Below are 25,741 nucleotides of genomic sequence, written 5' to 3'. Positions count from 1 at the left end.
TAGATTTCATATGGCTGGACTGCTTTACTTGAAATTCAGAATGGAGTAAATTTCAATAAGCCGCGATGGCCAATATAAACTCGAAAGTAGAACGAAAGAGATAGGCGGCTGAAAGAGCTAAAATCCACCAACGGTAGGTTTTGACATGGGCTTATTATGATCACGTATAAGAATTCCCTAGATGCTTGGAAGTAGCGTGTTGCTATGCGTCCTAGCCAGTGTAATAAGCCACTATGTACAAGATTTACCTAGCTCTGGACTGAAGCGATTGTCCCGGAACGAATGTGGTCAAGACCCCCCCTTCCCCCCGGACGCCAGAATAACCATGCAAGTAGTCATGATATAACGGTTGAAGTAAGGATGAGTATACATTGGCCATGTCAGCCGACTATTACTCTAGTGGAGTCCACCGCAGTTGCAGCCACTCTCTGACAGCGAGCGCTTGAACTCGCCATGGTAGGTGTCGATCCCCTCAGTACGGACATCCGCGCCGAGGGGATCACCCAGCCAATCGAACGATGATGTAGGTACCTGGTCCTCCGACGAGGCCGCGGACCAATATTCGGAAGCTTGAAGCTTGTCGGTGACGGGCTTCAGATCAAGATCGAGATATTTGGTCAAGAACGATCCAACATCAATGTTCTCGTTGTTTCCCAGAAGAGGCCACGCATCCTTCGTAGAGGACGCATAGATGTTCACATCGACAGCTACACAGTGTTAGTATACCTAAGAACCATAAGACAAGTTGGAAGCATACCAGAATGCCCGTGGGTGGCCCACCCAATTTGGGCTCTTCGGCTCACGATATCTGCGAACACATATTGGGGAGCGATCGGCGATTCTGGATCTAGGACAGCCCAGACCTCCTCCTCAGTAGCGTCGGTGATGCCGAGATCCTTCTCCAGCAACTTCCGCGCGAACTTCTTCTGCGCAGATACGTCGCTTTCCTTGGAGATGTAGTCCTGCAGCTTCTTGTTGACATACTCCGACGAGTGACTAGCGTTAGCTAGCACCCCGGGAAGCCACTTGTATTCCGGGTAAGATGCATGGAGCTGCCTTGCAGCAGCCAAACCGCCAGTCTCGTGGTCGGACGTGCTCACTACCACTCCGGGGGTAGAGTCTTTCTCAAGGAAGTCCAAGACGGCCGCAAACGCTTTGTCGTAAGCCAATACCTCGTTGACTTGAGCAGCGGGATCGTTTCCATGACCAGCATGGTCGATACGGGAGCCCTCAATCATCAAGAAAAATCCCTTGTCGCTGTCAGCAGTAGCCTCGCTAAGAGCCTTGAGCGCGGTGCGGGCCATCTCCTCCAAAGATGGGTACACATCATTCTGGCTGCGACGGTCAATCTCGAAGGGAATGTCTTTCTCAGCAAACAGACCCAACAAAGGCAACTTGACGTCTGCGCCCCCGTTTAGAGAATCGAACCCCTGCCGGTCATTCAAGTAGTGGAACCCATTCGTCTGCGCCAACTCAATAAGGTCACGATCGTCGGCCCGACAGCTTCCTTCGGTTGTGTTAGGCAGGAAGTGGCACCGGCCGCCGCCCATAATCAGATCTACCACGCGTCCAAGAGGATGTTCACCAATCTCCTGCTCCGCGATCCGATCTTCATACTGTCGAAGGTTAACGTGGGAAGCGAAGCAGGCTGGTGTCGCATCGGTAATACGGGTGGTCACCACCAGACCTGTTTTGTAGCCGGCGAGAGCAGCAGCCTCGAGAACTGTACCACAGGGAGAGTGGTCAGGGAGGACGGAAATGGCACCGTTGTAGCTCTTGAAGCCACAAGAGAACGCAGTGGCCCCGGCAGCGGAGTCAGTCACGAGGCTGGAGCTCGACCGCGTCCTCGAGGTGCCGATAATGTGTCGGTCCAGAACAAGAATATCATCAATCGGAAGCCCTTCTGTGTACTGCTTGTAGTTTCTGGTCATGGTGAGACTTGCCGGACCCATGCCGTCGGACACCATGAAGATTAGATTGCGCTTGCCGGTCGGCTTTCCCCCGGGGCCCCATGAATGCTTCGAGTCATCATTGACTCGGCCCACTTCGTGCTGATAGACGACAGACAGAACAATGACGGCGACTGTTGCTAGCAAGGCCCAGGTGAAGAGACCGACATCTTTCCAGAATGCCCAACTACGGCTTTGGGTGCGGTTGGTGCGTTGTCCAGTGAGCAGAGCATCCTCTTCCTCGGCGTCGCGGATGGACGAGCGATCGGAGGACGGGTGCGAGGCCAGGAGTGGCTCTTGTCGGGCCATATTCCTGTGCTGTTGCCTCTTTGAGATAATATACAGCTATTTCAATATGCAGTAGTGACAGAAAGTCCAGAATTTGTCAAAAAAGAGAAAAAGAAAGGCAGCAAAGAAGAGAAGAAGAGATGAATCAAAGCGAAGTCGGAGCTGCAGGAGCACCTGAGCTCAGCTGATAAGCAATCACGGGGTGACCCTGACTTGCCGTTTTGAGAATAGCTTGGTACGGGGGATCGACGTCACCGCCTCACGTTTGAGGGATTAGGTAAGTCTCAAAAGCTCAGTTTTGCGTAGTATACAGAGTATAGAGTACATCAATGAAACGAGTCCTAGGTGGAGATGACGCAGTCTCTATCTTGAAAATTGCCTAGTGTTAACCTCGTAACCCTTGTGCTAAGGGTACTCCTGCATTGTAAACACAGCCACCAACATCTGCACCAGACCTCCGAATGTCCCAAACCCATCCGCCAAGAACACCTCACCTCAGAACGTGATAGCGAGTGCAGCGAATCTACCGTCTGATGTTACCCTTCCACCCGATCGGGATCATAGCCGCAGCGATCTCAGTCACGCCTCTCTCAGTAGCAAGTAGGTTGAACTGAGCAGCAGCATTCCGAGTGTCGGACACTTCAACCCGCACGCCCAAGGAGTTGATATGCTTCCGTGTCTCCGGCGACAGAGGGAAAACATGCTCACCCATACCGAGAATCAGTAGATCTAAGGCGAGCCAAGAATATTAGCGAAACGATGCAATCCAGCCGCTCTTCCAGCATATTGAAGTCGAAGGCGCGACTTACCAGGACGAGGCCAGACCAGGCTCAAAACACCCCAGACCTGTTCATCAAGCTCGAATTGCCCCTTCTTATTGATCATACCAGCGCGACCACCAGGGCCGGCCTGCCACGGACGCCACGGAAACGCCTCTCCACCAATGAGCATCACGCCGTCGCCACCGGTGATTTTGACTCCGTTGTTCAGGTGAAAGCCAGTGTCAAGAGTGGCATCAATAGAGGTTGTCGGCACAGGGATATTGCCGAGTACATTGAGGGCGGCGAAGTCCGTCTGCGTGTCCTCCTTCGACTCAGGGCCGCGGTCGTGACTCGAAGGCTTTGCGCTGTGGGCACGAGGAATCATCCGGGAAGGGCGAGCATTGTTGCTGCTGTAACGCTGGGATGTGATAGAGTAGCCGATTCGGGGAAGAGGCGAGCGAGATCGGGAAGTCAGCTGGGCGCAGAGACTGGCGCTGTCGGCGAAGATGGAAGTTCGCAACGCGCGCAGCAATTGGAGCGATGGGCTGTGCATAGTGATGTAACTTGTGCTAGACTGGTGGTAGTCAATGCTGAAAGAAAAGGGTAATGAAGGTATCCTTGCTGCTTCAATACTGAGAAGTAATCTGGTATAATAACAGACTGCGTTCGCTTGGTTTCGAAAGCTGTCGGAAGAGCGGTAGGTTCGGGATCGATAACGAAGCACTAAGTTATTTTGCCCTGAGGCATCCCTAGCCCCGTCATCTGAGATTATTGCGGGCACGGGCAAGCGCAAATCTACTAGTAGCGATTAAGGCAGGCGGTAACGATATCAGCCAATCGGCTGGCGGGCAATAGTAAACTCTTGATGTACATCAAGGTCCTGTTCTGAAGAGCTAGGTAAGTAGGCATAAATTTACTAGGTCTGTCTATTGCATAGCTGCTTCATACGATGGGTTAAAAAGAAAAAAGAAAAAAAAAAGGAAAGAAAGAAAGAAAGAACCTCTTTTGTATTAGATAGCATGCGATCGAAGAGCGACATGGAGTAGTCGGCTAAATGCAATTGGTCTAGCATATTTCATTCACAGTTCCAAGCCGTACCTCGTGCCACATCATGGGGCCAGCTCGATGCCCTCCATGAGATGACAATGAAAACAAGGTCATGCAAGTCATAAATAGATAGAAAGCATCAGTATACAAGCGAGTATGGAATTCTTATTGGAGTGCCACTTCCTATCAGCTTGAACCTGGAAAATTCGGGAAAGCTTTACAGCAATCGATGTAAGTAAATTGTAGAGAAAGACAGGCATGATCGATGTCACCTTTCGTCTTAACGCCGTACCATCTACCCAACAGTTTGAAGCATTCATTTTCGGCTCTCTTCAGTAAGCTTGTTGGTTGAGTGGCCTTGACTTTGTCGACCTGTCGCAGTATGAGTGTTGTTATTGCGGTCTTCGTCAGATTGGCTTGAGCTGTCATCACCAATACCTCCTGCCGTTGATGCGCTACGCAAGCGTTGAGCTCGATCTTGCAGCACTTGGGCTTCAGCTGCAGCCCTCTGGGCACGAATCTGCTTGCGCCACATGCTTGCGTACCGGCCTTTCATAGCCAATAATTGATCGTGTGTGCCACGCTCAGCTACCCGTCCTTCATGCAGGACTAGAATCTGGTCTGCCGTTGTGATTGTGCTCAGACGATGAGCAATGACAAGCATGGTTCGGCCACGAGAAAGACTCGATAGCGCCCCTTGAATATGTTCCTCCGTCTCAGTATCGAGAGCGGCAGTCGCTTCATCCAAGAGAATGATCCGCGGGTTTTTGAGAATGGTGCGAGCAATTGCCACTCGTTGTTTTTCTCCTCCACTCAGCCGCAGGCCACGCTCGCCGACCTTGGTGTTATAGCCGTCGGGGAAGGACAGAATTTTATCGTGGATGCTAGCCGCTCTACACGCTTCATATACCTCCTCGTCCGTAGCGTTCTGGTTAGCATATTTCAAATTGTACATCAATGTCTCATTGAAAAGGACTGTGTCCTGGGGCACAACGCCCATGTGCCGCCGGAGAGAGTCGATCGTTATACTCTCGACGTCGTAGCCATCAACGCACATACGACCTTTTTCAGCATTATAAAAGCGGAAAAGCAGTCGGAAGACTGTGGACTTCCCGCCGCCAGACTCACCCACCAAAGCTGTCGTAGTGCCAGGTTCACATTGGAATGTCAGGCCGTTGAGAGCCGGCTTCCGTGTATCATATGAGAATTTAACGTCGTCGAATGTGATGCGGCCGCTGCATACGGGTAGCGGCCGGGCGCTAGCTCGGTCTACCACGGTAGGTTTTTCCCGGAATAGCTCAAGCATTCGCTCTGAGTTAATGAGGGCTGATTGAATGGACCGGTAGAAGGTGCCAAAGAAGTTAAGGGGTCCTTGCAATTGTGCCATATACGTGAGCAGTGACACAAACTGACCGACATCTCGTTGTCCCATCGACACCTGGTAGGCAGCGATGAAACAGGCGATAAGCAAGCCCAGCATGAAAACAGTGTTTTGTGACGTGTTCATTAGGTTGAGAGAGAAGAGCACATGGTACTCGGCCTTCTGGTAATCTGACACCGCCTGGCGGTACCTGCCAAACTCGTAGTCCTCCGCGTTAAAGTATTTGACGGTTTCATAAGAGACCATCGAGTCGTTCCTATGCGACATCGTCAGCCCCTGAAAACATCAAGCGTTGGTGCACGTTAATACTTACTTAACGGCATCTTCCTGTCTGGATTTGTTGACCATTTCTCTCCGAATCTCCGCTCTCCATTGTGCTAAGCGCACCGTGACGTAGAGGTAGCAGAAAGTAATGATCGTAACCACAAGGGCGTAGTATGCGTCGAAAAAGATGAGGAAAAAAACAATGGCTACACAAAGATCGACTAACATCGGGACGACTTGGAAGGTGACCTGCTCAAGGAATGTGTTGATCGAACTACCTTTGCTGAGCGCAGACAGCACCTCACCCGTCTTCTTCCCCAGATGGAAATCGAGACTTAGGCCATGGACGTGCTCGAAAGCTGCAGTTGAGAGTTCCATGTACGAGTACTGGCTCACAGGAATCCATAAGTTGGAGCGCAGAGATCCGATCAGTCCCTGATTACCCTGCAACCACCGATAGAGAATATACAAGCAAATTTCGAACCACGGGATCCTAAATTCGCCATCCTCTCTGGAGAGGATGTTGGTGATGACGCCCACCTGGTAAGGAACAAGCACATTGACAATGCGTTGCAGAATGATTAACAAGAAACAGATGACCACCACGATCTGCAAGCGGCGAGATTTTGATGGCCAGAGGTACGGAAAGAACAGGGAGTATCCACTCAGATATTCCCACCAGCTTGTGGAGGGGACGGTGGTCGGGCGCACCCATGGATCGGTAGGCTTCGAAGATTGAGCGTGACCATTCGTCGCACCGTGGCCGTTTGTCGCACCATAGCCATCCCCGTTCTCTACGTTGTGGGCATCCAGGAGTCCTGTGGTCTCGGTAGAGCCATTGGCGTGGCTTCGTTCCCTTTTGAGGTTGACGCTGACCGTATTAACAACATAAGTGAGGACTATGGTAGCGAGAATAAGCACTCGGAAGCAGTTGAATATGACCCCTGCCACCTCCCAAGAGGTTATCCCATGTCGAAGGCGACCGCCATTAGGGTCTCCAACCACTGGTTCTCGATGGGGACCAGTGTAGATAGAAAGGGATGTGCCAAGGACTCCGAGTTCGATTGGGATCGCGATGAGCCACGGGACAAATTGAGCGAATGTCGGAGACGGGTTCGTGTCCAACAATGAAACGAGGATAATCGCATAGTCAAAGAATGAACCCACAACGTATATCTATGCAGGATCAGCACTTGCTTCGTAAGGTAAACAAAGATGCGACTACAAGGTAGGCTTCGCAGGATTAGCCCAGCGAACTTACCACAACAGACTGGCCACACCACCAATGCTCCGATCTAGCGATGATGACATGCGACACATTAAGCGCGCCTTCAGCCACAATGGTCAACAGAATTCCTACTGAGAGCCATTTGAAGAGCAACTTTGCGTTCTGAGAGAACTTTTGGGGGCTTTTGAGAACGGTCATTGTGCTCCTTGATCGCTTGGGGAGCGGTCTTCCTCCAGGTCCGGTCTGTGCATTTTCGCTGTTGCGATTCACGCTCTTGGCTGCCAGAATGGAATTCGCAACAAATGAAGCGATGAAGACGAGGAGGAGGAGAATTGGAGATCCAGTCCGAAGGTATCCCAGGAGTTCCCGGGTTGCGTGATGGGTATCCATGATGTAATCAATATCCACTCGGGTGATCGAAAGTTCTCTTTGAGGCGTTCAAGATAATGTTTCCATGACACCGCGACCGCGACCTTCTCTCCAGGACGAAGAATACAGATGACAGGCGGTGAGAGCTCGAAAGGTCGGGGAGGACTCGGATTCGAGGCGAATTGATCTGAGCCGAGTTTCGTCGATGGAGGGAAGCCGGGAGTTGAGCAAGAGCCGACGAACACGTGGGAAGTAGTAAGGTTATGTCTGTCTTGCAATATTCTATTGGATTGTAGAAGGGGAAATGATCTTTTGACGCAAAAAGACAAGAAGAAGGGCAATTATCAAAATTGAAAGGGAGAAATTCTTGTCTGAAAGGCGCGAAAGGTTTAGAAAAGTTAAAATGAAGAAAAAAGGGACTGTAATAGATACAGAAGAAGAATACAGATTGATTAATCAAAGACTATAAAGAAGAGTAAAAGGCTGGCAGCCGGAGGTGTATGTTGCGCCAATAGCTCTCTGATCATGCAAGAAACGAATTAAAAAGAGGAGAGAGAGAACAAAAGGAGGAGGGGAGGGAGGGGAGGAAAGGAAAAGAGGGAAAAAAAAAAAGAGGACAGGATAAACCAGAGGCACACGAGAGGAAAGGATCGTTGGATACAAATAGCAGCTCGACGAGAGGAAGAATGACGGTGTGGATGCGGAAGAAGTCGAGAACCAGAACTGCACTAGTTCGGTTTCCAAAGCTAGTTCCTTATTAAGCTTGGTTGGATCCGGAAGGCGAGGGGAAGGCAAAATAGCAATAATAATATCCAGCCGTATTATTATTCCATTGACTGTCTCGCTGAGCGGAAAATAGAAAAATTTCGGAAAGGGAAAAATCAAATAAACGAAAATCATAAAACTAAGAAAATAAACAAAGACCAAGAAGGAAAACGAAGCCCTAGCACAACGGGAGAATAAAATAAAGCAGAGAAGAACAGAAGAAGGCATGGCTACTACGTATGATCCATCCGCCCTACGTACAGTAGGTAAGTACCTCATTCCCAACGGTCGTTTTCATTATCCCCGGCTGATCAGATGCAGGCAACATCGGAGGATTTTCTCTTTCTCGCCTGCGTTTTCTGGGTCTAGTGTCTATTCCCAATTATTCTCCTCCCACCATCTTCTCAATTTAAAATGGAAAAGGTGGATGTTGGGCTCGTCAATCCGAATGGGTAGGTCATGGTCTGGAATGATCAATCTACAGGGTAGTACGTGGTCCGTTTGTTTCTCTAGGATGTATCAACGATGGTAGGCACCATCTGAGTCGGATTCCGTGGGGATATAGAGGTGTAGAGAGGTCTAGAGGTGCATCATGCCCAATGGGAGCAGGGGTTGGAATGAAGGTTTTGTATCATGGAGGAGGAGAATCCACACAAGGAGAGGGGCAGTGGTTCCAAGGACTCCTCCATCGGTTCGAAGAATGAGACAGATTCAATGACCTAGGACGTGAGTAGCTAGGTAGTCAGGTAGGTGGTATAGATGGCATGACTGCAAGTTACCGCGATTCTGATCCATCGAGACCATGATGGCACACACATGGGCTCCTCCGCGATGTCGCCAAGCGAGGAAGCAACTGGAGGGGATCGTTTGTAGGGGTATGTCATGACAGATCTCGATGGAGGAGGACTTTGCGCAGATCAAATGTGAGAGGAAACAATGGAACGAGGAAGTGGAGGTCGAATAATGAAAGGCCTGAGCTGCCGCAGCAATTAACCGCTCGGGGATTCCTTGGGGAACTGTTTGCTGGGATGGAAACGAAGCTCTGTGAGTGGTCTTTGGCCCCGGTTGGAGCAAAGACACATCACGGCCCAGAAGCCGGTCCATCAACTTTGACCCCTCCCCCGCCTGCTGGTGCTCGCTGAAAGATAAAGCCCATGGCGCTCACAGGATGAATACGGGCGGGATTCGCGATGGATCAAGCCGTTCAGATGCAGGTGTTTTTGCTCGAAGGATGCGTCGATGGCTGACAGATTTCGGGGCATATCTGTACCTAGTGATAAGTAGATAGACCAGTCTGGCTAGAATCAGGTGGTAATCTTATAGATAGTACTATATAGAAACGGTTTTTATGTATAACACAGTACGGAGTATATAACTCCATCTATCGAGGCCGCTGTATCCACTGCATGGCAAACCCCCGACAAGATGGGTAAAAACGGTGGCAAAGAGGCGGTGCACAACCACAACAAACCCCCCTCTTCCAGCAAAGCTACCGAAGGTAACCACGCATCAGCCGACAACAACTCCAAGAGCAAGCGCCTTCTGATGCGGGGAGAAAGTAGTAGTATTCTTCAACCCGCAACGATTATGCGCATTCATCACGATTTTGACGAGTCATTCGGAAACCGTCCCAGACTAGTGCAATTTAGCTTGTCCCATCTCCAAGTCCCGAATGTCCGGATGATCTAAAACAACGCCTGGAATGTACGGCAGCGGACCATTGAGAAAGTGAGACCAATGACATGGCCACCCAACTGCCTAATCTCGGATTTCTTGTCTCATTTTCCGCACCGTTCGACTTGCATGGAGGAGCTTCTACCGATAGGTGGCGGTCAATTTAAGCACCTCCCCCTAAGGATGAGAAGCAAAAGGGCAAGACAACCATGATCATCATCATAGGCGGGTGTCGTAATTATGCTTGCAGGTTGGACAGGGACAATTCTTGATCCGATCGAACCCCCATCGACTCGTGATCGCACACCGCCTTGAACCTGCATGCACCCCTTGTCTGCATCCACCCACACTACGCATTACTGTGCACACGAAAATCTTGAATGTCTTTTCCGCAACCAACACGTCGTGTGGCTGGTGTGGCCAAAACCGCAAGAGTGCTCAGAAAAGAAGCTTTGCGTGAGTCATTGATTCTTTCTTTGGAAAATTTTGCCCTCATTCATAGGCAGCAAGGTATATTGGAAAAGGCGAAGAATCACTTTTGATGGTGCTGGGCGCTGGGCGTAAATATATTTGAGCATCAGTTCCCAGCCGGCAGAACTGAGACCTGTGGGCAATCCTCGAGCTGGCAGTCCAGGTTGTTTTACTCGGTCACAGTACAGTTATGTTATGAGTACCTGGGTTGGTGTTGCTAGCTACTAGTACTTATCTTTACCTTTAACTGTAGTCATCTGTACTTGTTTTATGGAGGACAATGACTGTCAGTATGGATACTATACAGCGGTCGAGTACGCAGGAGGCAAGCAGAGACATCACAGGGTAGCTACATGAGCTAAGTTAACTAGTTACTAGTTACTAGTAGTTAACTAGTTAGTTAGTTAGTTATCGCCACTGGTTACATAATATCCTGCCTGCCCCCCCTCCCCCAGCTTTTGACTCTAGACCAATTCAGGTATCAAGCCGTGTCATCCATCCATTGAACCGGCAGAATCCCGTTATTGCACTGTCCGCCTCACATTCCTGCACTACTACTACCATTACTTCCACCTGGTCCTCGACAGTATCACCTCAATATCCAATCATTCAGCTACCTTCATTGATTTACCTTCCCTTCATGACCTCCATCTCAATCTTCTTCCCCGGTTTAAAACCATAGTTCCAGGAATCAGCTGCACCCTCCCCCCCTCCCTTCCATTCACCTTCCGCCTCCCCCTTTCGTTCTCCTTTGGCTTTACCCTTCCAGGTTCCTTTCCATTCCCATTCCCCACTCTCTTCTTCTGTGCATCACTCTTGTTTGTTTGTCCGAAGGGGAAATAAAAACCTTCACGGCCATGGAGCTCCAGCCCTCATTCGGTTAAGTCACGCATGGCTGTCCTCTGAGAGAGCCGCTGACACTGGAAATCATGGCCGAGTTCTCTCGATTGCCCCCTCGAGGCAACACCTCCCCAGTACCGCCGCCTCCCCCACCTCCTGCTCCCGTGCAACAGAGTCACAAGTATTCCAACCGCGCGGCCAGCGCTTTGGCAAGATTTGCCCAGCCTTTTTTTTCTGGGTCTCGACCTCCCAGTCCGCATACGCAAAGTGGCCGTGCAGATCTATCTGCTGGTCCCCGTTCCACTAGGTCCAAGTCCTTGTATAGCTCTCCACTCCACCTCCACCCCCTTCCGAGATGCTGTTATCTCTCCCTCACTCTCCTCTTTGTCCAACTCCCCCTTACATCTCCTTGCCCAATTACTGCTTCAGTTCCAGCGGGTCAATCCGGGCTGGGAGACGGGGATCGCTAGAAGCTCCGAGCATTCGAAATAAGAACGGTGATTTGATCTGACGTTTACCCTAGACCTGGTGCTTCGCAAACGATCTCCCATAAGACTGGGATCCCCATAGCTGCTCTAGATATATCTCCTCAGCGGACACATGCAGTTATTGGCGGCAAAGAGATTTTGAAGACGATCCGTGTCTCGCCTGATCATTCGTCGGAAGAATTCAATCTTCGCAGTGCAATTATTAGCTATTCTTCTACTCACCATGTTGGGAGTGGCCTTTCCGCGCGGCACAAGGACCAGCTGACAGTCAGAGATGTGAAATGGTCACATGGCGAGCATGACCAAATCATTGCCACCGCAGTGGCCAATGGCCGCATTGTGGTCTACGACCTGCATCGGACAGGCTTAGAATGCTGCCGCTTTCAGGGGCATAGCCGTCAAGTCCACCGGTTGGCTTTCAATCCATATCACTCATCATGGCTGTTGTCCGGAAGTCAGGACTCTTCAATCCGGATGTGGGATATGCGGGCAGCGTCGGCAGAACGGGGTGTTTTAGTATGTGGAAGCACGGAATTATTCAACGGTAACAGTGACGCTATTCGTGACATCAGATGGTCGCCTACCGACAGGGTTCTGTTTGCAACAGCCACAGATAGTGGAGCAATACAGCTATGGGATTGCCGTAAGACCAGTGCCCCATTGATGCGAATCACCGCCCATGATCGCCCGTGCTATTCGGTAGATTGGCATCCCAATGGCAAACACCTTGTTAGCGGAGGCACAGACAGACAAGTCAAGGTTTGGGATTTCTCCACTTCAGCAGAGAGAAGACAGAAGCCTGCATTTCAGTTCCGGACACCTCAGGCTGTTCTCAACGTCCGTTGGCGGCCCCCATCATGGGCTAGAGAGCCAGATGGTGCTGGTGATTGGCAGTCATCGCAGGTGGTGACATCCTACGATAAGGAAGATCCACGAGTTCAGCTCTGGGATCTCCGTCGGCCCCATATCCCCTTCCGCGAATTCGATCGCTATGATTCTCACGCTACCGATTTACTTTGGCATTCGAAGGATCTATTATGGACAGTGGGCGAAGCCGGTGCTTTCACCCAGACCGATGTCCGATATTCCCCTCAAGTGATTAATCAACGGCCGACATGTGCTGTTGCATGGAGCCCCACCGGAGAAGTCCTTGCGTTCGTCCAGAAACGTCCTCGACGAAACGCTCTGGGACCTGTCACCACCGAGTTCGTGGGTCCTCGTCAGGAAGAGAGCAGCAGTGGGGAAGTTTTGAGTCAAAGCCCAGTGGACGAGTTCCTCGATGAGCTCCCGCTACCTGCGACTCGACATCGATACAGTAAGTCAAGTAGTGTTCGACCGTCTAAGTCTCTAGGCAGTACTCCCCCGAGTGCCTCGGAGCTTGTTCCCGTTCTCCCCTTAGAAAGGTTACTTTCTCAAATCAAGGCTCCAGAGGTCCGCCAGCTCGGTGTAATTGGAGGTATTCCGGGAGCTACATTGGATCAAGACACATATCAGTATCTAGCTTCGCACTATCACCCTCTACTCAGCGAGCCTGGTACTGTTTCCATCAATAATCCCATACAGTCCTTCCTTGAATCATTCAATCACAATGCTCAGTGTTCAGAAGAGATGTCTCTATTCCAGCTTGCCCAGACCTGGCGGGTTATACAGTACGCTGTCATTCAAGAGCTTGATTCAAGAGCGAAGCAAAAGCCCCTTTCTCTCGATAAAGGACTCCGGGATGTGAAGAAACGGCCATCTAAAGAAGGGCCGGTCCCGGAGAAGCAGCGGACAATGGAAGACGGGCGTCAAGATAAGTTCAAGAACAAATTGATCAAGAGTGTTGTCGACAGCGATGCATCAAAGCGTTATGTTACAGATACTGAGGGAGCCTCAAATATGTCAACCCCGCTTGCGCAGCCCCTACCTGACTCTCCCCTCGGATCCCTGGATAGCTCGATCTCCCATATGACGTCCTTGAATGATACCACAGAGATCCAACCGCTTCCTGCTTCGATCCTCAGTCCCAAGATCGGGACAATGTCTTCGAACGACTGGTCATCGGTATCGGACGTTGATCATCGTCCCCTCCGCGACTTCCAGGAAAGCCGGGGGCAGGCAAATGAAGGTGCTCTCCTTGCGCCTGAGAGTTTACCACCAGACTTTTTGCGCCCTTCCGTAGCCCATGATTTGGCAGATGACCAGCGATCTGCACCGCGAGCCATCACTGGCAGGACGGATTGGCACATTAGAAAACCCGTGGGCATTTCAAAGGAAGTTTCTGAGGTGGACGAATACGACCTGAAGATGGAAGATAAAAGAGCGGCAATCCGTGATTACAAGCTTCATCCAAAGAAAGTACTAACATTGGATTCTCGAATGGACGCTGACAAGCCCCCGACTTATCATCGTCAAGAATCATCAGAAAGTTTCCCAATGTTCTCCGCATCAACGGAAAGTTCACATCCCTCCAAGTACATGGGCACGTCTCTTTCCTCTGCTGCAAGACTTCATGAGACAGCGCTGAATGAGGACCGAGACGAGCAGGCAGACGAACCAATTACCAGCATGAGCATAATTAGGACTAGAGGAGAGTCTAGTCTAGGTCCAGACGTTGTGCCGAAGACAGAGCTCGACAGTGAGTTGTCTCAAGAAGACCTTCCTGGCTCTAGTACTATTCACCTTGATCGGCCATCCAGCCCTCCTCCACTTGTGAAAGAGAGCCAACCACTGGAGCCCTGTACTTTCGAAGAAGGATCTCAAATATTGCACACCGAACCAGGCGCTCAGGGCACATCTGGCGCATTGAAACAGTTTTCGGACGTCAGTATCCCAATTGCTCCTGATACAAACACTAACAAACCCTGGAGCGTTGAGCTACTATTCAAGGAAGCGATCAGACACTATCATAGTGGCACTATTGTTGACATTCAGTCCGCTGCCCACTTGCTGTTGAAGATGCGCACATTGTTTCAAGATTGCGACCAAATTCTGCCTAGCGGAGAGTCTGAACTTATATTGAAAGCCTATAACGAGCAACTATTGCGTCAGTCAACGTACATGGAGGCGGCCGAGCTCCGGCTTCTCTGCGTGCCATCTTACCCAGCAGTCTACGAATACGCCCAGGCGGATACATACATGAACGTGTTCTGTTTCACCTGCAAACGACCCTACGAGAATCCCAGGAGTGACAACGGGCGTTGCTATCGTTGCAATACCCCTCAGGATCCATGTGCTATCTGTATGAGCGTTGATCCCCCTCCAGAGTGGGTTGCAGAGCTTTCGACGCCGTCGGATCACCCCGCTTTTGGATCAGGATCGACATATACTTTGTCCGCTTCACATTCATCTTTAGAAACCCAACCCATACCTCACTCCGAGATACAGCATATTGATGCCCTTCTCTCTGAGAATACCCTACCACATCGGCCCAAAGGGGCAACTCTATGGACGTGGTGTCAAGGCTGCGGCCATGGAGGTCATCTAGCTTGTATTAGTACCTGGTTGAGTGATGTGTCCATAAGCGAGGGTGGCTGCGCGACCCCTGGATGTATGCATGATTGTGGTCCAGGGCCTCGTCGTGAACAAAACCGGTCTGTATTGCTTGAGGAGACCAAGAAACGAGATTCTGCGGGTCGCAAGGCAGGTGTAGGCTTTGTTAAGCGAGATACGTGGTCCAAGGGAGAAAGCAGGGCCGTGGAGAAGGTCCGTGGTATGCTAGGAGTTGGCGCCTCAGCTGGAAGCACTTCGACCACAGCGACCACCAGTGCTGGACCCAGTGGGGCTTCCTCTACCACAATGTCTCCCAAGAAGGTGCGGTTGGTGACTCCTAGTGAACAGGGGAAACCGCGACGAAGCGGCCATCGGACCAGCTTTGGTGGCAGCGGCAGTGGGCTGAGCAACTGATAGGTATCGATTCTGGCGATGTGCATTGATGCGAATCATTGGAAGAACCAAGCCGTCTTCTCTCATTGTGGATGTTTTCGCCTGTCGTCTCATCTGCACCGTGTCCTACAGCATAAAGCCCCTATTCAGGCGCTTAGTTGTCGGTGGACAGAAGTCGGGACTGACATTGATGACACCACTGTACATAAGAATATGCAGCTACATTGTAACACTAATGCAAGAACCCAAAAATGTCATCCTGTCAAAGGTCTATCCCTAAAGACACGGTCCTCAAGGCCAAGACTATGTATATTTTATTTATCCAAAACCAGGCCTCTTCCCCGCAGGCCCAGACTAGAATTTTCGTTTCTTCTTGGCAGGAGCTTTAGCCTTCGCCTCAAGCTGTCGTTTCAATTCATCTCGCTTCCTGTCGGCCCTTTGCTCTTCACTCTCTTTCGTTTGTTCCGTGGATGGGGCCAACACTGGCTTTTGCTCGTGAGATCCAGAACGAATTGGCCGCGAAGGTTCTAGTTGCGCAGTGTCTCCTCCCGATAAATCATCATACTTGCCGGATTTAGCGTCAGGCGCGGCATCTGGTGATGATTGAGATTTCACAGGAGGCTTGGTGGAGCGTTTGATGCCTCCAATAACCCCCAATTGGCCGGTCCGTTTGGGCAGCGGCTGGGTGTCTAGTGATTTGGACGACTGGTCTGATGGTGGCCGAGAGAATTGCTGAGTAGACGATGTTGGTGGAGGTTGGTCTTGATCTTTCTTCTTGCCGCCGATGACCCCAAAGCCACGTTTGGATGATGCTAGTGCTTTCGGTCTTGGTGGTGGGGGTGGGGAAAGGTCATCGTCTCCGTCTGTTTCGGAGGCGGTTGCGTCGTAATCTGTTGCTTTGGGGGGAGGTGTTGCTGATAGGTTAGGTTTGTTTCTGTGGAAGTCAACTGCTGGAGCAGGAGGCGGCGACGGTGTCTTTCCTTTGGGTTGTGGTTTGGGTCTGCCTCCGATTATGCCAAGACCATTCCTTGTTGAGGGCTTTTGCGCCGAAGGACGTCCTGGCGAGGGTGATCGTGTCTCGCGTTGGGCTGTATCTCGCTCTGGGCTTCGGCTTGACGGCGACGCCTGGGCTGTTGTTCGCTTCAGATGCGGAGGTGTCTCTTGTCGCTATAGCTGGGAAGTTAGTGATCGCTGATTCGCTAAGAGACGGGGAGAGTCTGGAGAACCTACCTCAAATTCATCATCATCGTCGTCATCCTCCATTCCGCTGTCGGTGTCTGTCTCAAGGCTATCATTGAATTGGCGCCTGTCAACGGGTTGCTTCCGTGGCTCGATGTCGGACGATTCCACGGAGTCCACAACCGCAGCGGAGAGTTGTTCCCACCATCCGCTTGGTGGCACACTGAGACTCTGAGGTTTATCAGCATCACTAACCCGGGCACCAGCAGCTTCTGTGGCAAGACTGGCTGCCGAGCCAAGCTCGGGAAAGTGTGCGTTGGTTTCGGAAGCCCAAGAGTCCTGGTCGAACGGTTCAACGCCTTTGATGTACTTGGCAGTATGTGACAGTACTGTTTCCTTCTGCCCCGAGCGATGAGCGGATACACCAGGAAAGATTGTACCTATATCGATACCCAGAGTCTCGAGCTTGTCGAATAGCTTCCCCAAGACCCAGTCTTTCTTCTTTAGCTGGTCGATCAGGAGCCGTTCGCGCGACTGCCAGACGGCTTCTGCTTTCATCAGTGGTATAAGCAGATGCTCAGTGGTGGCAGAAAGAGCCGCCCGGGTTAAGTAAAAGTTCCATCGTAGAGGCTTGAGAGGAGCTGGAAGCTTGGTGGTTGTGCTAAGGTGTAGATGCGTGTCTTCTGAACCACGGCCTAGTACAGCGCTATTTTGCCCCGAGTCATGCTGCAGCGCCTCCCCTACTTTCTGCAAGAGTACGTTGAACTGCTCCCGATCTTCGCTGGGGTCGATGGTGGTATTGTCATCATCAGCCCGTCGCAATATGGATTTATAATCCAGATGTTCAGACCACATGTATGTGAGATCGGTGATATACAATGCATAATCGTCGCTTGTAAAGGAATATTTATACAACAGCGTGGGAACAGTATCGGAGCGCGAGACATGCAGTCTCTGCCATTTTGATGGCATTTTGACCACGTCTCTCTGATTATCCGTCTGATGTAGAATGTTGAGGAGTAAGAGCTGTTTGTGTTTGAGGCATCCGCGGGCTGATGGTAGGCGATGAGTCTAGATGCACGTGCCGATAGGAGAAGGTTTGCCGACCGATTTACCTTCCAGAACCGGGGGCGAACATGTCAACCCAACCTAATCTCTCCAAGTCTGGACCGTCCGATAACAGCGCAACTTTGCAAGCTTGCTCTTTCAGTCGAAAGTCACTGGATAATTACTTTGCTTCATTAAGTGCATCTCTGAACCATACAAGGGGAAAATTTCAGCCCGTCTAGAAAAGATGTCGTCGCGGTTCCCTGAGCGATCAAGCTCAAAGCGCAGCCGTTCTCGCTCCCCATCGCGTCATCCCCAGAAGCTTCCACGCCGATATGACGAAAGAGACCAGCAACGCGATTTCAACCAGGGCTGGCGGGGCGGAGATAGTCGTCCGTCGCAAGCGCGACCGCGGAATATGAAGGACCAAGTGCGGCTGAATCAACTCCAGGAAGATGAGCAGGTCCGCGAATGGGTGGCGCAGGAAGACATTTTCGTTCTCAAGCAGGCCAAGAAGAAAGCAGAGATCCGGGTGAAGGAGGGCAGAGCCAAACCGATTGACTGGCTCACTGTTACGCTACGGGTGATCGATCCTACAAGAAACCCTTTGGATGATGAAATCGCGGACTCGGAGCTCGATCTGGTAGATCCAGATGGGGTCTTTGAAGGACTATCGCAGACACAGTTGCTGGATCTAGAGAAGGATATCGACACTTTTTTGAGCTTGGAGAGAAACTCGCAGAATAGGGACTTTTGGAAGGTACGTGTTGGCTGGCAAGAATATTGTTCAGGTGTACGTATGTGCTAACTTTCCTTCTTCCGCTCGGCGCAGACGATGAAGGTCATTTGTCGGGATCGCCAAAAAATAACCGGACCCGAGGGTCGCGCACTCAGCTCAGTTGCTTCCGATATCAATCGACTATTAAGCCCTAAATCCTACGAACAGCTCCAGACACTCGAGGTGCAAGTCAGGAGGAAGTTGGATTCCAATGAACCCATTGACACGGATTACTGGGAGGAACTTCTGCGCAGTCTCACTGTTTGGAAAGCTCGTGCCAAGCTGAAGAAAGTCTTTCAAGATGTCATTGACGAGAGAGTCAGAGGCCTGCGTACACAACAGCGTGAGGAGGCCGAATCCGTGCGGGCGAAGCTCGCTCCGCTAGCGCCATCGATACAGGTGACTTCTGGAATTGAGGCTGAAGCTCAGCCTGACCCTTCCGACTTTGAAGGCCTCGACCCGGACCCGTTGCTTCAGGTGCGCCCTGAGGACAAAGTACTGGAGATCGTCGACGAAAGTGCCTTCCTTGGTCAAGTAGTAAGCCGAGCACATATCATATCTTGACATCTGAAAGCTGGTACTGACACCACGTAGGCTCGGGAACGGCAGAAGATCTTAAAGATGGGATTTGTGCCGCTGCGCCAGCGACATGCAGAGAAGCCTTCGGCTGCTCCTTTGAGTCAAGCATCAAACGTACCGGTTGCTAGCGCCTTGACCCGATTTTCAGCTATTCCCAACGACGACTTTTCCCAGGCAACAAAGGCTCTTTACGAACGTGAGTTGGCGAAGGGGGTGAGTGAAAACGAAGAGATTTTCACGGGCGAGGAAGCTGTCAGCTCCGGCGCCGAACCTTTATGGGCCGGCAAATACCGACCCCGCAAGCCGCGATACTTCAACCGTGTTCAAATGGGTTACGAGTGGAACAAATATAATCAGACCCACTATGATCATGATAACCCGCCCCCTAAAGTTGTCCAGGGCTACAAGTTCAACATATTCTATCCCGATCTTATTGACAAGACCAAAGCCCCAACCTACCGTATCGAGCGGGAGAATGGCCGCAAGCGCGGTCAGTCTTTTGCAGAAGCAGGGGAGGAAGACACTTGTCTCATTCGTTTCATGGCCGGCCCACCCTACGAGGATATCGCCTTTCGCATTGTGGACAAGGAGTGGGATTACAGTGCGAAGCGAGAACGCGGGTTTAAGAGTACTTTTGACAAAGTACGTTGCATCGCTATATAGCTCATAACCAAATAGGGAGCTGACAGTGTCAATAGGGTATTTTGCAACTGCATTTCCAGTTCAAACGAGTAAGTCGAGTTCCCGGCAGCCGTCATCATCCTGGTGCTATACTAACCTGGTCGTGTAGATCTACTACCGGAAGTAAAATCAAGGCTATTCTCGGAGTTGCGGTGGTCTGGAACATACCGAAAATCCCAGTTCATACCACGGGCTAGAATTCGTTAAGACTGGGTGCCACAGGGACGAATTCGTCCGTCTACAGCGAGGAGCCATTTCGCTCCTCTGATTGGACTGCGCACTTTAACCACCTGAGCCCGTATTGGGTTCTATTCCAGCCGAGCTAAGACATATCATATCCGATATGAAGCTACTACATGATCCGGCTCGCAGATCGTGGTCTCCACCCATGAGATACCTGTCAATGCTTATTTACACCGCACTCAAGATCTGTATCTTTCAGATGAAGGCGCTTCCATTTCTGGTGTCTCCTCCCTCGGCAAAGGCGCTCGTAACTTAGGCAGCGCCGCTGCATATCACGTGCAGCAAATCAGGATTGGGGCTGGGCCGTACCTTATGCTTCCTTCACATGGTTGTCGAGGGTTTTGGGAATGGTGGCTCTACTGATGCGGCTTCTGGGAAAACATCGCATATTGCCCTAGGGCTCTGGCTGGTCGGGGAATCAGGAGAGTAATGGTGTATCTGCAGCAAGGTCTTTAGATCTGGTCATGGCTCAAGGGAGAGGGGAAAGGAGAGGCATATGCCTCCAATTCTAGTTTCTGCAGCTAATCTGACTTGTTTCCCCCACTCCACCAGTTTAGTGTCCTTGTTTCATTTTTTTTCGGTATTTGTCTTGTATTATCTTGCTTTGAGAGATGGCCAGGCAGTATTGTCTGCAGGCTACCGGTATCGCTGTCCTCTTACTAGTACGTGCATGACCCCGGTCAGCGCGCGCAGTAGGCGTCCAGGGACCGCTATCGCCAGCCTCGTCGGACCAGTTTTAGCCTCCGTTTGGGCACTTGTTGACCCACGAGTCGTGACAGGAAGCGGATTAGAATGTCGAGTCGGTTTCACAACCTGAAGGGAGCGACTCCCGCGGTTGCCAATGCAGCCTCCTTCCCAACACATGATAGTATAGGCTGTTCGGTATACAAGTGGGAGTTGTTCTGGGTTTTCTTTCCGGGCAATGCCCATTTTTTCTCCTAGGCCCTTGAGGAAGGCGGCGAATGCCCACATCCTGTCAAGCTCTTCCTTCTTGCTGCACAGGATTATCGACGTGCAGAAGAACTAGATGTTAGCCAGCTTGAAATAAAAAGAAAAAAAAAAGGAAAAAGGAACATTGAAAAAAGAGGGACAGACAGACCGAAAAAGAAAAGAAAAAAACCCAGACGGTACTGTATGTATGTAGATTGTGAGCTGGCATTCCTTTTGCCTCACAGCTTCAATTGCAAGATCGGGCTCCTCCCCTTCATCTCAGTGGTCACACGTCGTTTTTTATTTTTTGATTGATTTGATGGCCTTTTTGGAGTCAACCCCTCTTGGCCCTCCTCTCCCTTTCTTCAGCTATGAAAGAACCCATTTTGCAGCAGCTACTACGATAGTCTTTTGAAGGCAAGGGTTGTCGTCAGAGTCTCAACAAAGATTTATATATTATTTTTAATTCCGCTGTGAAGCTGCACCTTTTTTTTCTCATGTTACTCTGAACTAGTCATTGTCCCAGCTCTTGTTACGGACTGCGTTCATCCTGGCTCATACTACTAGCACAAGCACATTATGGCCCGTTTCTATCCTTCTCCTCCTCTCAGTTTACACCCGGACTCACTTCCATTCGGCCGGGCTTCTTCTCAGAACGAGCGCGAGAGACAAACAGTGACCCCTCCCTCATCTGTAACAGATGGCGCTCGTTTGGTCCCTTCTCACCATGCCTATCCCTGTTCGACAATCGGAAACTGGACGAGTCCCCCTTCCGGCAGTTCAGAGACGGCGATGTCTCACCACCATCACCACCACTACGATTCTCATCCATGGAAGGCACCGCTCTACCGGCCCTCTTCCTCGCCATCTGATGCTTCATCATCCGATGAGGAAGTGCCGAGTCTTTTCCCTACCTTTGGGGTCGAGTCTTCTGGGTGGTCATCTTACCTGGCCGCACCCAGTAACCCGGAGTCCAAACAAGTAAAGCCCGAACTAGGGCACTTTCAAGAGAGCAAAAGCTCGCTACTCTGGTCACGAGCGCCAGAGAACCAGGTCTATGGCGGTTCGCTTGAATCTGGCACCTATTCCGTACCTTCTCATATAGCTGCACCGTACTCAACACGGCCAGATACCTTTAAAACGGCTTGTCCTACCCCACGGTTGCCACCGCCGTCACTGGCTTTCCCGAGCTCAAGTCATTGTTCGTTGCCTTCTGACAAAGTGAAGACCCATGCAAACAGACCGGGGTCTCACCATAAGGATCCACGACCTAGTCCTGACGACACCGGAGAGGAGGCAAACTCGGAAGCTCCGTATTCCTGCCTTATCGAGAAAGCTCTCCTCGAGGCACCTGATAAGAAACTCACGCTTCAGGATATTTACAGCTGGTTCGAGAAGCGCACGATTAAAGGGAGAGATCGTTCTTCTAAAGGCTGGCAAAATAGCGTGCGACACAATCTCTCGATGAACGCGGTATGTTCTTCTTCTTCACGGATTCTGTCCTCCTCGTGCTTGCCTGCCTTGTTTGTTCCAAGCCCGTGATTCAAGCAAATAACTGACTTGGTGTATCTTTCAACAGGCATTTGAAGCAATTCGAGAGGAGGAACCCGGCAAGAAGGCCCAGAATTACTGGCGCCTAACGGAAGAAGCCGTCAAATATGGGGTTCAGTCTACAACACGGTACCGAAAGCAAGCGAGTAACAAGAAGACATCCAGTGCAGACCCACCAGCACCCCAACGCCAGCGGTCAGGGGCGAAAGGGGGAAAAGCTACGAAGATCAAGATCAAGCTCCGTGGGCGCCCATCAGGCCAAGACGAGCTGCGAAAAGAGAAATGTCAGCGGGGAATACCACAACAAGCGCTGCAAAAAATGATCTATAGCCATGGAACTCTTTCTAGTACCACCGCGGCACCAACCACGACAGCGGTGATATCATCTTTCCATGTGTCAGGGCCGGTCACACAGTTAGCAAGCGAGTCATTCGACTTGAACAATGTAGTTGGTTGTGCAGAAGCCCCTTCAGGTGCGTCCTTCTACTATGATTACGACATGACAGGATCAGCACCGCCTGTTCTACCGGTAGCAATCGGTAACAGCAACATGCTGGAATGGGGGAGCCTTCCGTCGTTTTCGGCCGGGATGATGACTGCGCCTGGGATCACGGCGGATATTCACCTAGGGCGATAGCAGGGCGGAGCAATCAGATAGCGTCATTTATGGGTGGTCCATGAAATTCCGAATGTACTGTACTAGCTAATGATTTGAAGTGGTCTGGTCCCGCCATGTTTGAACCATGCATTCCTCCCTGTTTGGGGGACCCTTAGACAACAGGCTATTTCTTTTGGGCTATCATGTGTGCTTTCTTCTTGCAGGAGCGGATGGCGAGTTGAACGCTTGCATGTGTGGCGCCTCGGAATTGGGTTGATCGATTTTCACTGGCCGCTCGATTCTATCTTCCCAATTGAGATATATGGCCAGCTTAATTACTGACCTACTTCTGACTGACTGACTGACCTTGCATCTATCTACCCTACATCTACCTTAACAAACCAGGCTGCTTGCAATACGTGGCTCGGAGGTGATCACCGCTTGCACGCCATGATAAGATGACCGAAGAGCCTTCCAAGTCGAAGGCTGCAGCCCAAATCACCATTTCTATTCTGGCATGAATGAGGGATTCTTTATGGCCAGTGGTACGCCGCAGAGATGTATGAAATCATAAGATAAGAAGAAGGAATAACAAACAACATTCAACGTGTCCTTTCTTACACCACGAATCAGAGACCTTAGTACAGAGTAGGTGCTCGATTCGAAAAACGCCCCCTCCATCTCGATGGCCTACACCCGGTCACAAATAACCCTACTTCTGGTTGCATTGTTTCCTGCATCTATGCTTAGCGTAGCATGTACGGTCATCCCATAGTCAGCGACTCGAAGGGACACTGGCTCAGATACTTTCATCTAGCTTGACAATACTACCAGATAGCTACTGCAAGTCACTCCCCGGGATTCCGGTTGACCATGTTTTACATGTTTTGTTTTTTATTTTTTATTTTTTATTTTTGGGTGGGGGAAAGAGAGTCATTATCCTTAACTCTGCCTCTTTCCTCCCTTTACCCTCCCTCCCCCTCCTTCTCGGAGTCAATCATGAATCTATGCTTTGGATGCCCAAGAAGGTATGGCGTTACGGGTACCTACTATATACTACTCAGTATCAGGGAGTGAACCAGTGGCGGATGGACTCAGCTGTTCCATACCTACAGTAGTCCATACTTCCGCCTACCCGCTAGCTTCCCGCGGCGGCCCTTCCATGTCGGTTGCCCCCACCACCTTCTCTTCTCTACCGCCAAAAACGCATGAGAACTTGCCGCGTTCATAAATCCAATGGTCGCTTGCAGGAACCGGATCAGGAAGGACTATCTGAAGGCGCGTTAGGTCCGATGATCGGCTGCGGTAGTCTGATCTTTGTCTCCCCGGCCAGTTAACCTGCCTCCCCCCACCCCAAAAAAAACGAACAAAAAAAAAACATGAAGACAATAATGTTCACTCCAGCCCAAGTTGTTCGAAGGATCGATGCACTTGTCGCTAGCACGGGACGATAGGGCAAGCAGCTTTAATCGGTCTTTGCCGGGCTGACAGCATCTAAACTCGATTTGACTGACGTTGTGTCAAAGATCTTTGGCTACCACCTACCACCTTAGGGACCCGAACGCCCGACCTGAAAGTGGCATACATCCACATCTCAGACGGTCCTGGGTCCTGACACTCCTCATTTCTTATCCACTATACCTTTAGTCCACGTTAGCGTATGGAGTATCAAGGAACACCGTCAAAAACAAAAGCCATAATTTGGGGCAAACCCCTCCTCAGTCTTTTCAAGAGCAGGGTGGAACAAAAGACATTTAATCGGAGAGACGTTGAGGCAAAATCCAAACCCAGCCTGCATCGTTGCGTTGACTCCCATCATTTCGCGAAGCTAGGAAAACGGCATGAAGGACTTTCGGAGCGAGGTGTTGCACTGCGACCAGCTTCAAGGGTGCGATGGGCCAACGCCGGTATAGCTGCTAAGTTACTCACTAATAGCAGCTACGAACCACTACATGACGACTGAGTCAGGTCCACTGACTTCGGATACTAACTGGTGGAGCCATCGTAAGGTTCGATCCTCGAGAGCATTGAACCACACCTGAATGGGTATACGGTCCTGTCGGCAACGTCCATGTTCGCAATGGTCCCGACTGGCTAATCAACAAATTGCAGAGAAGCTAGAGGGGTAGGTAGCCCGTGGCTCGATCGGCCGGGTGTTGGAAAATCTAAGCTAAAAGCAATGTCCACCAACGTGCATTATAGGTATATACAGTAGTGGTACACACTTCTGGCCTGCTACTGGTTCTCGGCCCCCCTTGGCCGTCTCATCCGACTTCCGACATGTAACTGAATCGTAGTCTGGTAGCCTACGCACCAGTTTCCCGACCTCTAAGGTGACAAAGGTACGTTATAGTCTATTCACCATTTACCACGTTCAACGTAGTGCTGGATAACTTATTGGTGTAGAGCCACACGCTAAAGTGACCTCCGGACTAGGGTGTTTCGCTATGCTAACTTAATCATATCCCTTAGCGTTCCAAAGCTCGACTCTCGTTTCCTAATTTTAGGCTTGGTCATTTGTTCTTCTTTTTACCCTCTTCTGTCAACAAGCATCGGTGTTTCAGTGAGTGAGGACTTTTGCTCAATCCTCTGTTACTGTCCCCAATAATAATCAACGCTTGATACTACTGCATGTCACTGGGGACCGAGAATCTTCAAGTTGACAGCTATACTTCTCGAGGCTCGAGCTGACGGCACGAGACTTGGAAAAAAAGCAAACGGAAACAAACAAAAGTACCTTTTCCCCTCGCCCATTTCCCACTCCAA

The 25,741-nt window shown here is 50.7% G+C and overlaps 8 protein-coding genes across 8 annotated transcripts; 3 read left to right on the top strand and 5 right to left on the bottom strand.

Annotated features, from left to right (window-relative positions):
• Positions 1-17: 17 nt before the first annotated feature.
• BP01DRAFT_350326 (alkaline phosphatase) lies at positions 18-2,388 on the bottom strand. Its single transcript, XM_025573791.1, has 2 exons — positions 758-2,388; positions 18-707 (listed from the first exon to the last, which is right to left on the bottom strand). The coding sequence occupies exons 1-2, from the start codon at positions 2,256-2,258 to the stop codon at positions 397-399; spliced, it is 1,812 nt and encodes a 603-aa protein (XP_025426873.1). The 5' UTR covers positions 2,259-2,388; the 3' UTR covers positions 18-396.
• A 139-nt stretch (positions 2,389-2,527) lies between these two features.
• Positions 2,528-3,721, bottom strand: BP01DRAFT_350323 (Mth938-like domain-containing protein). The gene is made up of 2 exons (XM_025573790.1): positions 3,047-3,721; positions 2,528-2,966 (listed from the first exon to the last, which is right to left on the bottom strand). The coding sequence occupies exons 1-2, from the start codon at positions 3,549-3,551 to the stop codon at positions 2,761-2,763; spliced, it is 711 nt and encodes a 236-aa protein (XP_025426872.1). The 5' UTR covers positions 3,552-3,721; the 3' UTR covers positions 2,528-2,760.
• Positions 3,722-4,215: 494 nt separating this feature from the next.
• On the bottom strand, positions 4,216-7,525 carry hmt1 (putative vacuolar ABC heavy metal transporter (Hmt1)). Its single transcript, XM_025570949.1, has 3 exons — positions 6,952-7,525; positions 5,740-6,866; positions 4,216-5,682 (listed from the first exon to the last, which is right to left on the bottom strand). The coding sequence occupies exons 1-3, from the start codon at positions 7,306-7,308 to the stop codon at positions 4,362-4,364; spliced, it is 2,805 nt and encodes a 934-aa protein (XP_025426871.1). The 5' UTR covers positions 7,309-7,525; the 3' UTR covers positions 4,216-4,361.
• Positions 7,526-8,547, bottom strand: BP01DRAFT_190966 (uncharacterized protein). Its single transcript, XM_025570948.1, has one exon. It carries the CDS (start codon positions 8,329-8,331, stop codon positions 7,744-7,746), a length of 588 nt encoding a protein of 195 aa, XP_025426870.1. The 5' UTR covers positions 8,332-8,547; the 3' UTR covers positions 7,526-7,743.
• A 2,389-nt stretch (positions 8,548-10,936) lies between these two features.
• On the top strand, positions 10,937-15,636 carry BP01DRAFT_328906 (WD repeat protein). The gene is made up of 2 exons (XM_025572965.1): positions 10,937-11,356; positions 11,561-15,636. Exons 1-2 carry the CDS (start codon positions 11,127-11,129, stop codon positions 15,408-15,410), a joined length of 4,080 nt encoding a protein of 1,359 aa, XP_025426869.1. The 5' UTR covers positions 10,937-11,126; the 3' UTR covers positions 15,411-15,636.
• Positions 15,637-15,737: 101 nt separating this feature from the next.
• Positions 15,738-17,568, bottom strand: BP01DRAFT_350314 (uncharacterized protein). Its single transcript, XM_025573789.1, has 2 exons — positions 16,620-17,568; positions 15,738-16,556 (listed from the first exon to the last, which is right to left on the bottom strand). Exons 1-2 carry the CDS (start codon positions 17,538-17,540, stop codon positions 15,744-15,746), a joined length of 1,734 nt encoding a protein of 577 aa, XP_025426868.1. The 5' UTR covers positions 17,541-17,568; the 3' UTR covers positions 15,738-15,743.
• Positions 17,569-17,739: 171 nt separating this feature from the next.
• On the top strand, positions 17,740-19,888 carry BP01DRAFT_190933 (splicing factor cactin). The gene is made up of 5 exons (XM_025570947.1): positions 17,740-18,375; positions 18,448-18,930; positions 18,988-19,614; positions 19,671-19,703; positions 19,763-19,888. The coding sequence occupies exons 1-5, from the start codon at positions 17,863-17,865 to the stop codon at positions 19,778-19,780; spliced, it is 1,674 nt and encodes a 557-aa protein (XP_025426867.1). The 5' UTR covers positions 17,740-17,862; the 3' UTR covers positions 19,781-19,888.
• A 1,517-nt stretch (positions 19,889-21,405) lies between these two features.
• BP01DRAFT_419103 (uncharacterized protein) lies at positions 21,406-23,014 on the top strand (the record flags this gene model as incomplete). Its single annotated transcript, XM_025579381.1, has 2 exons — positions 21,406-22,299; positions 22,406-23,014. 2 exons carry the CDS (start codon positions 21,406-21,408, stop codon positions 23,012-23,014), a joined length of 1,503 nt encoding a protein of 500 aa, XP_025426866.1.
• Between the last annotated feature and the right edge of the window lie 2,727 nt (positions 23,015-25,741).

This window comes from Aspergillus saccharolyticus (genome assembly GCF_003184585.1).
Source record: "Aspergillus saccharolyticus JOP 1030-1 unplaced genomic scaffold BP01scaffold_57, whole genome shotgun sequence".
NCBI lineage: Eukaryota > Fungi > Ascomycota > Eurotiomycetes > Eurotiales > Aspergillaceae > Aspergillus > Aspergillus saccharolyticus.
Note: the sequence above shows the minus strand (reverse complement) of the source record. Positions and strands in the feature narration are given on the sequence as shown.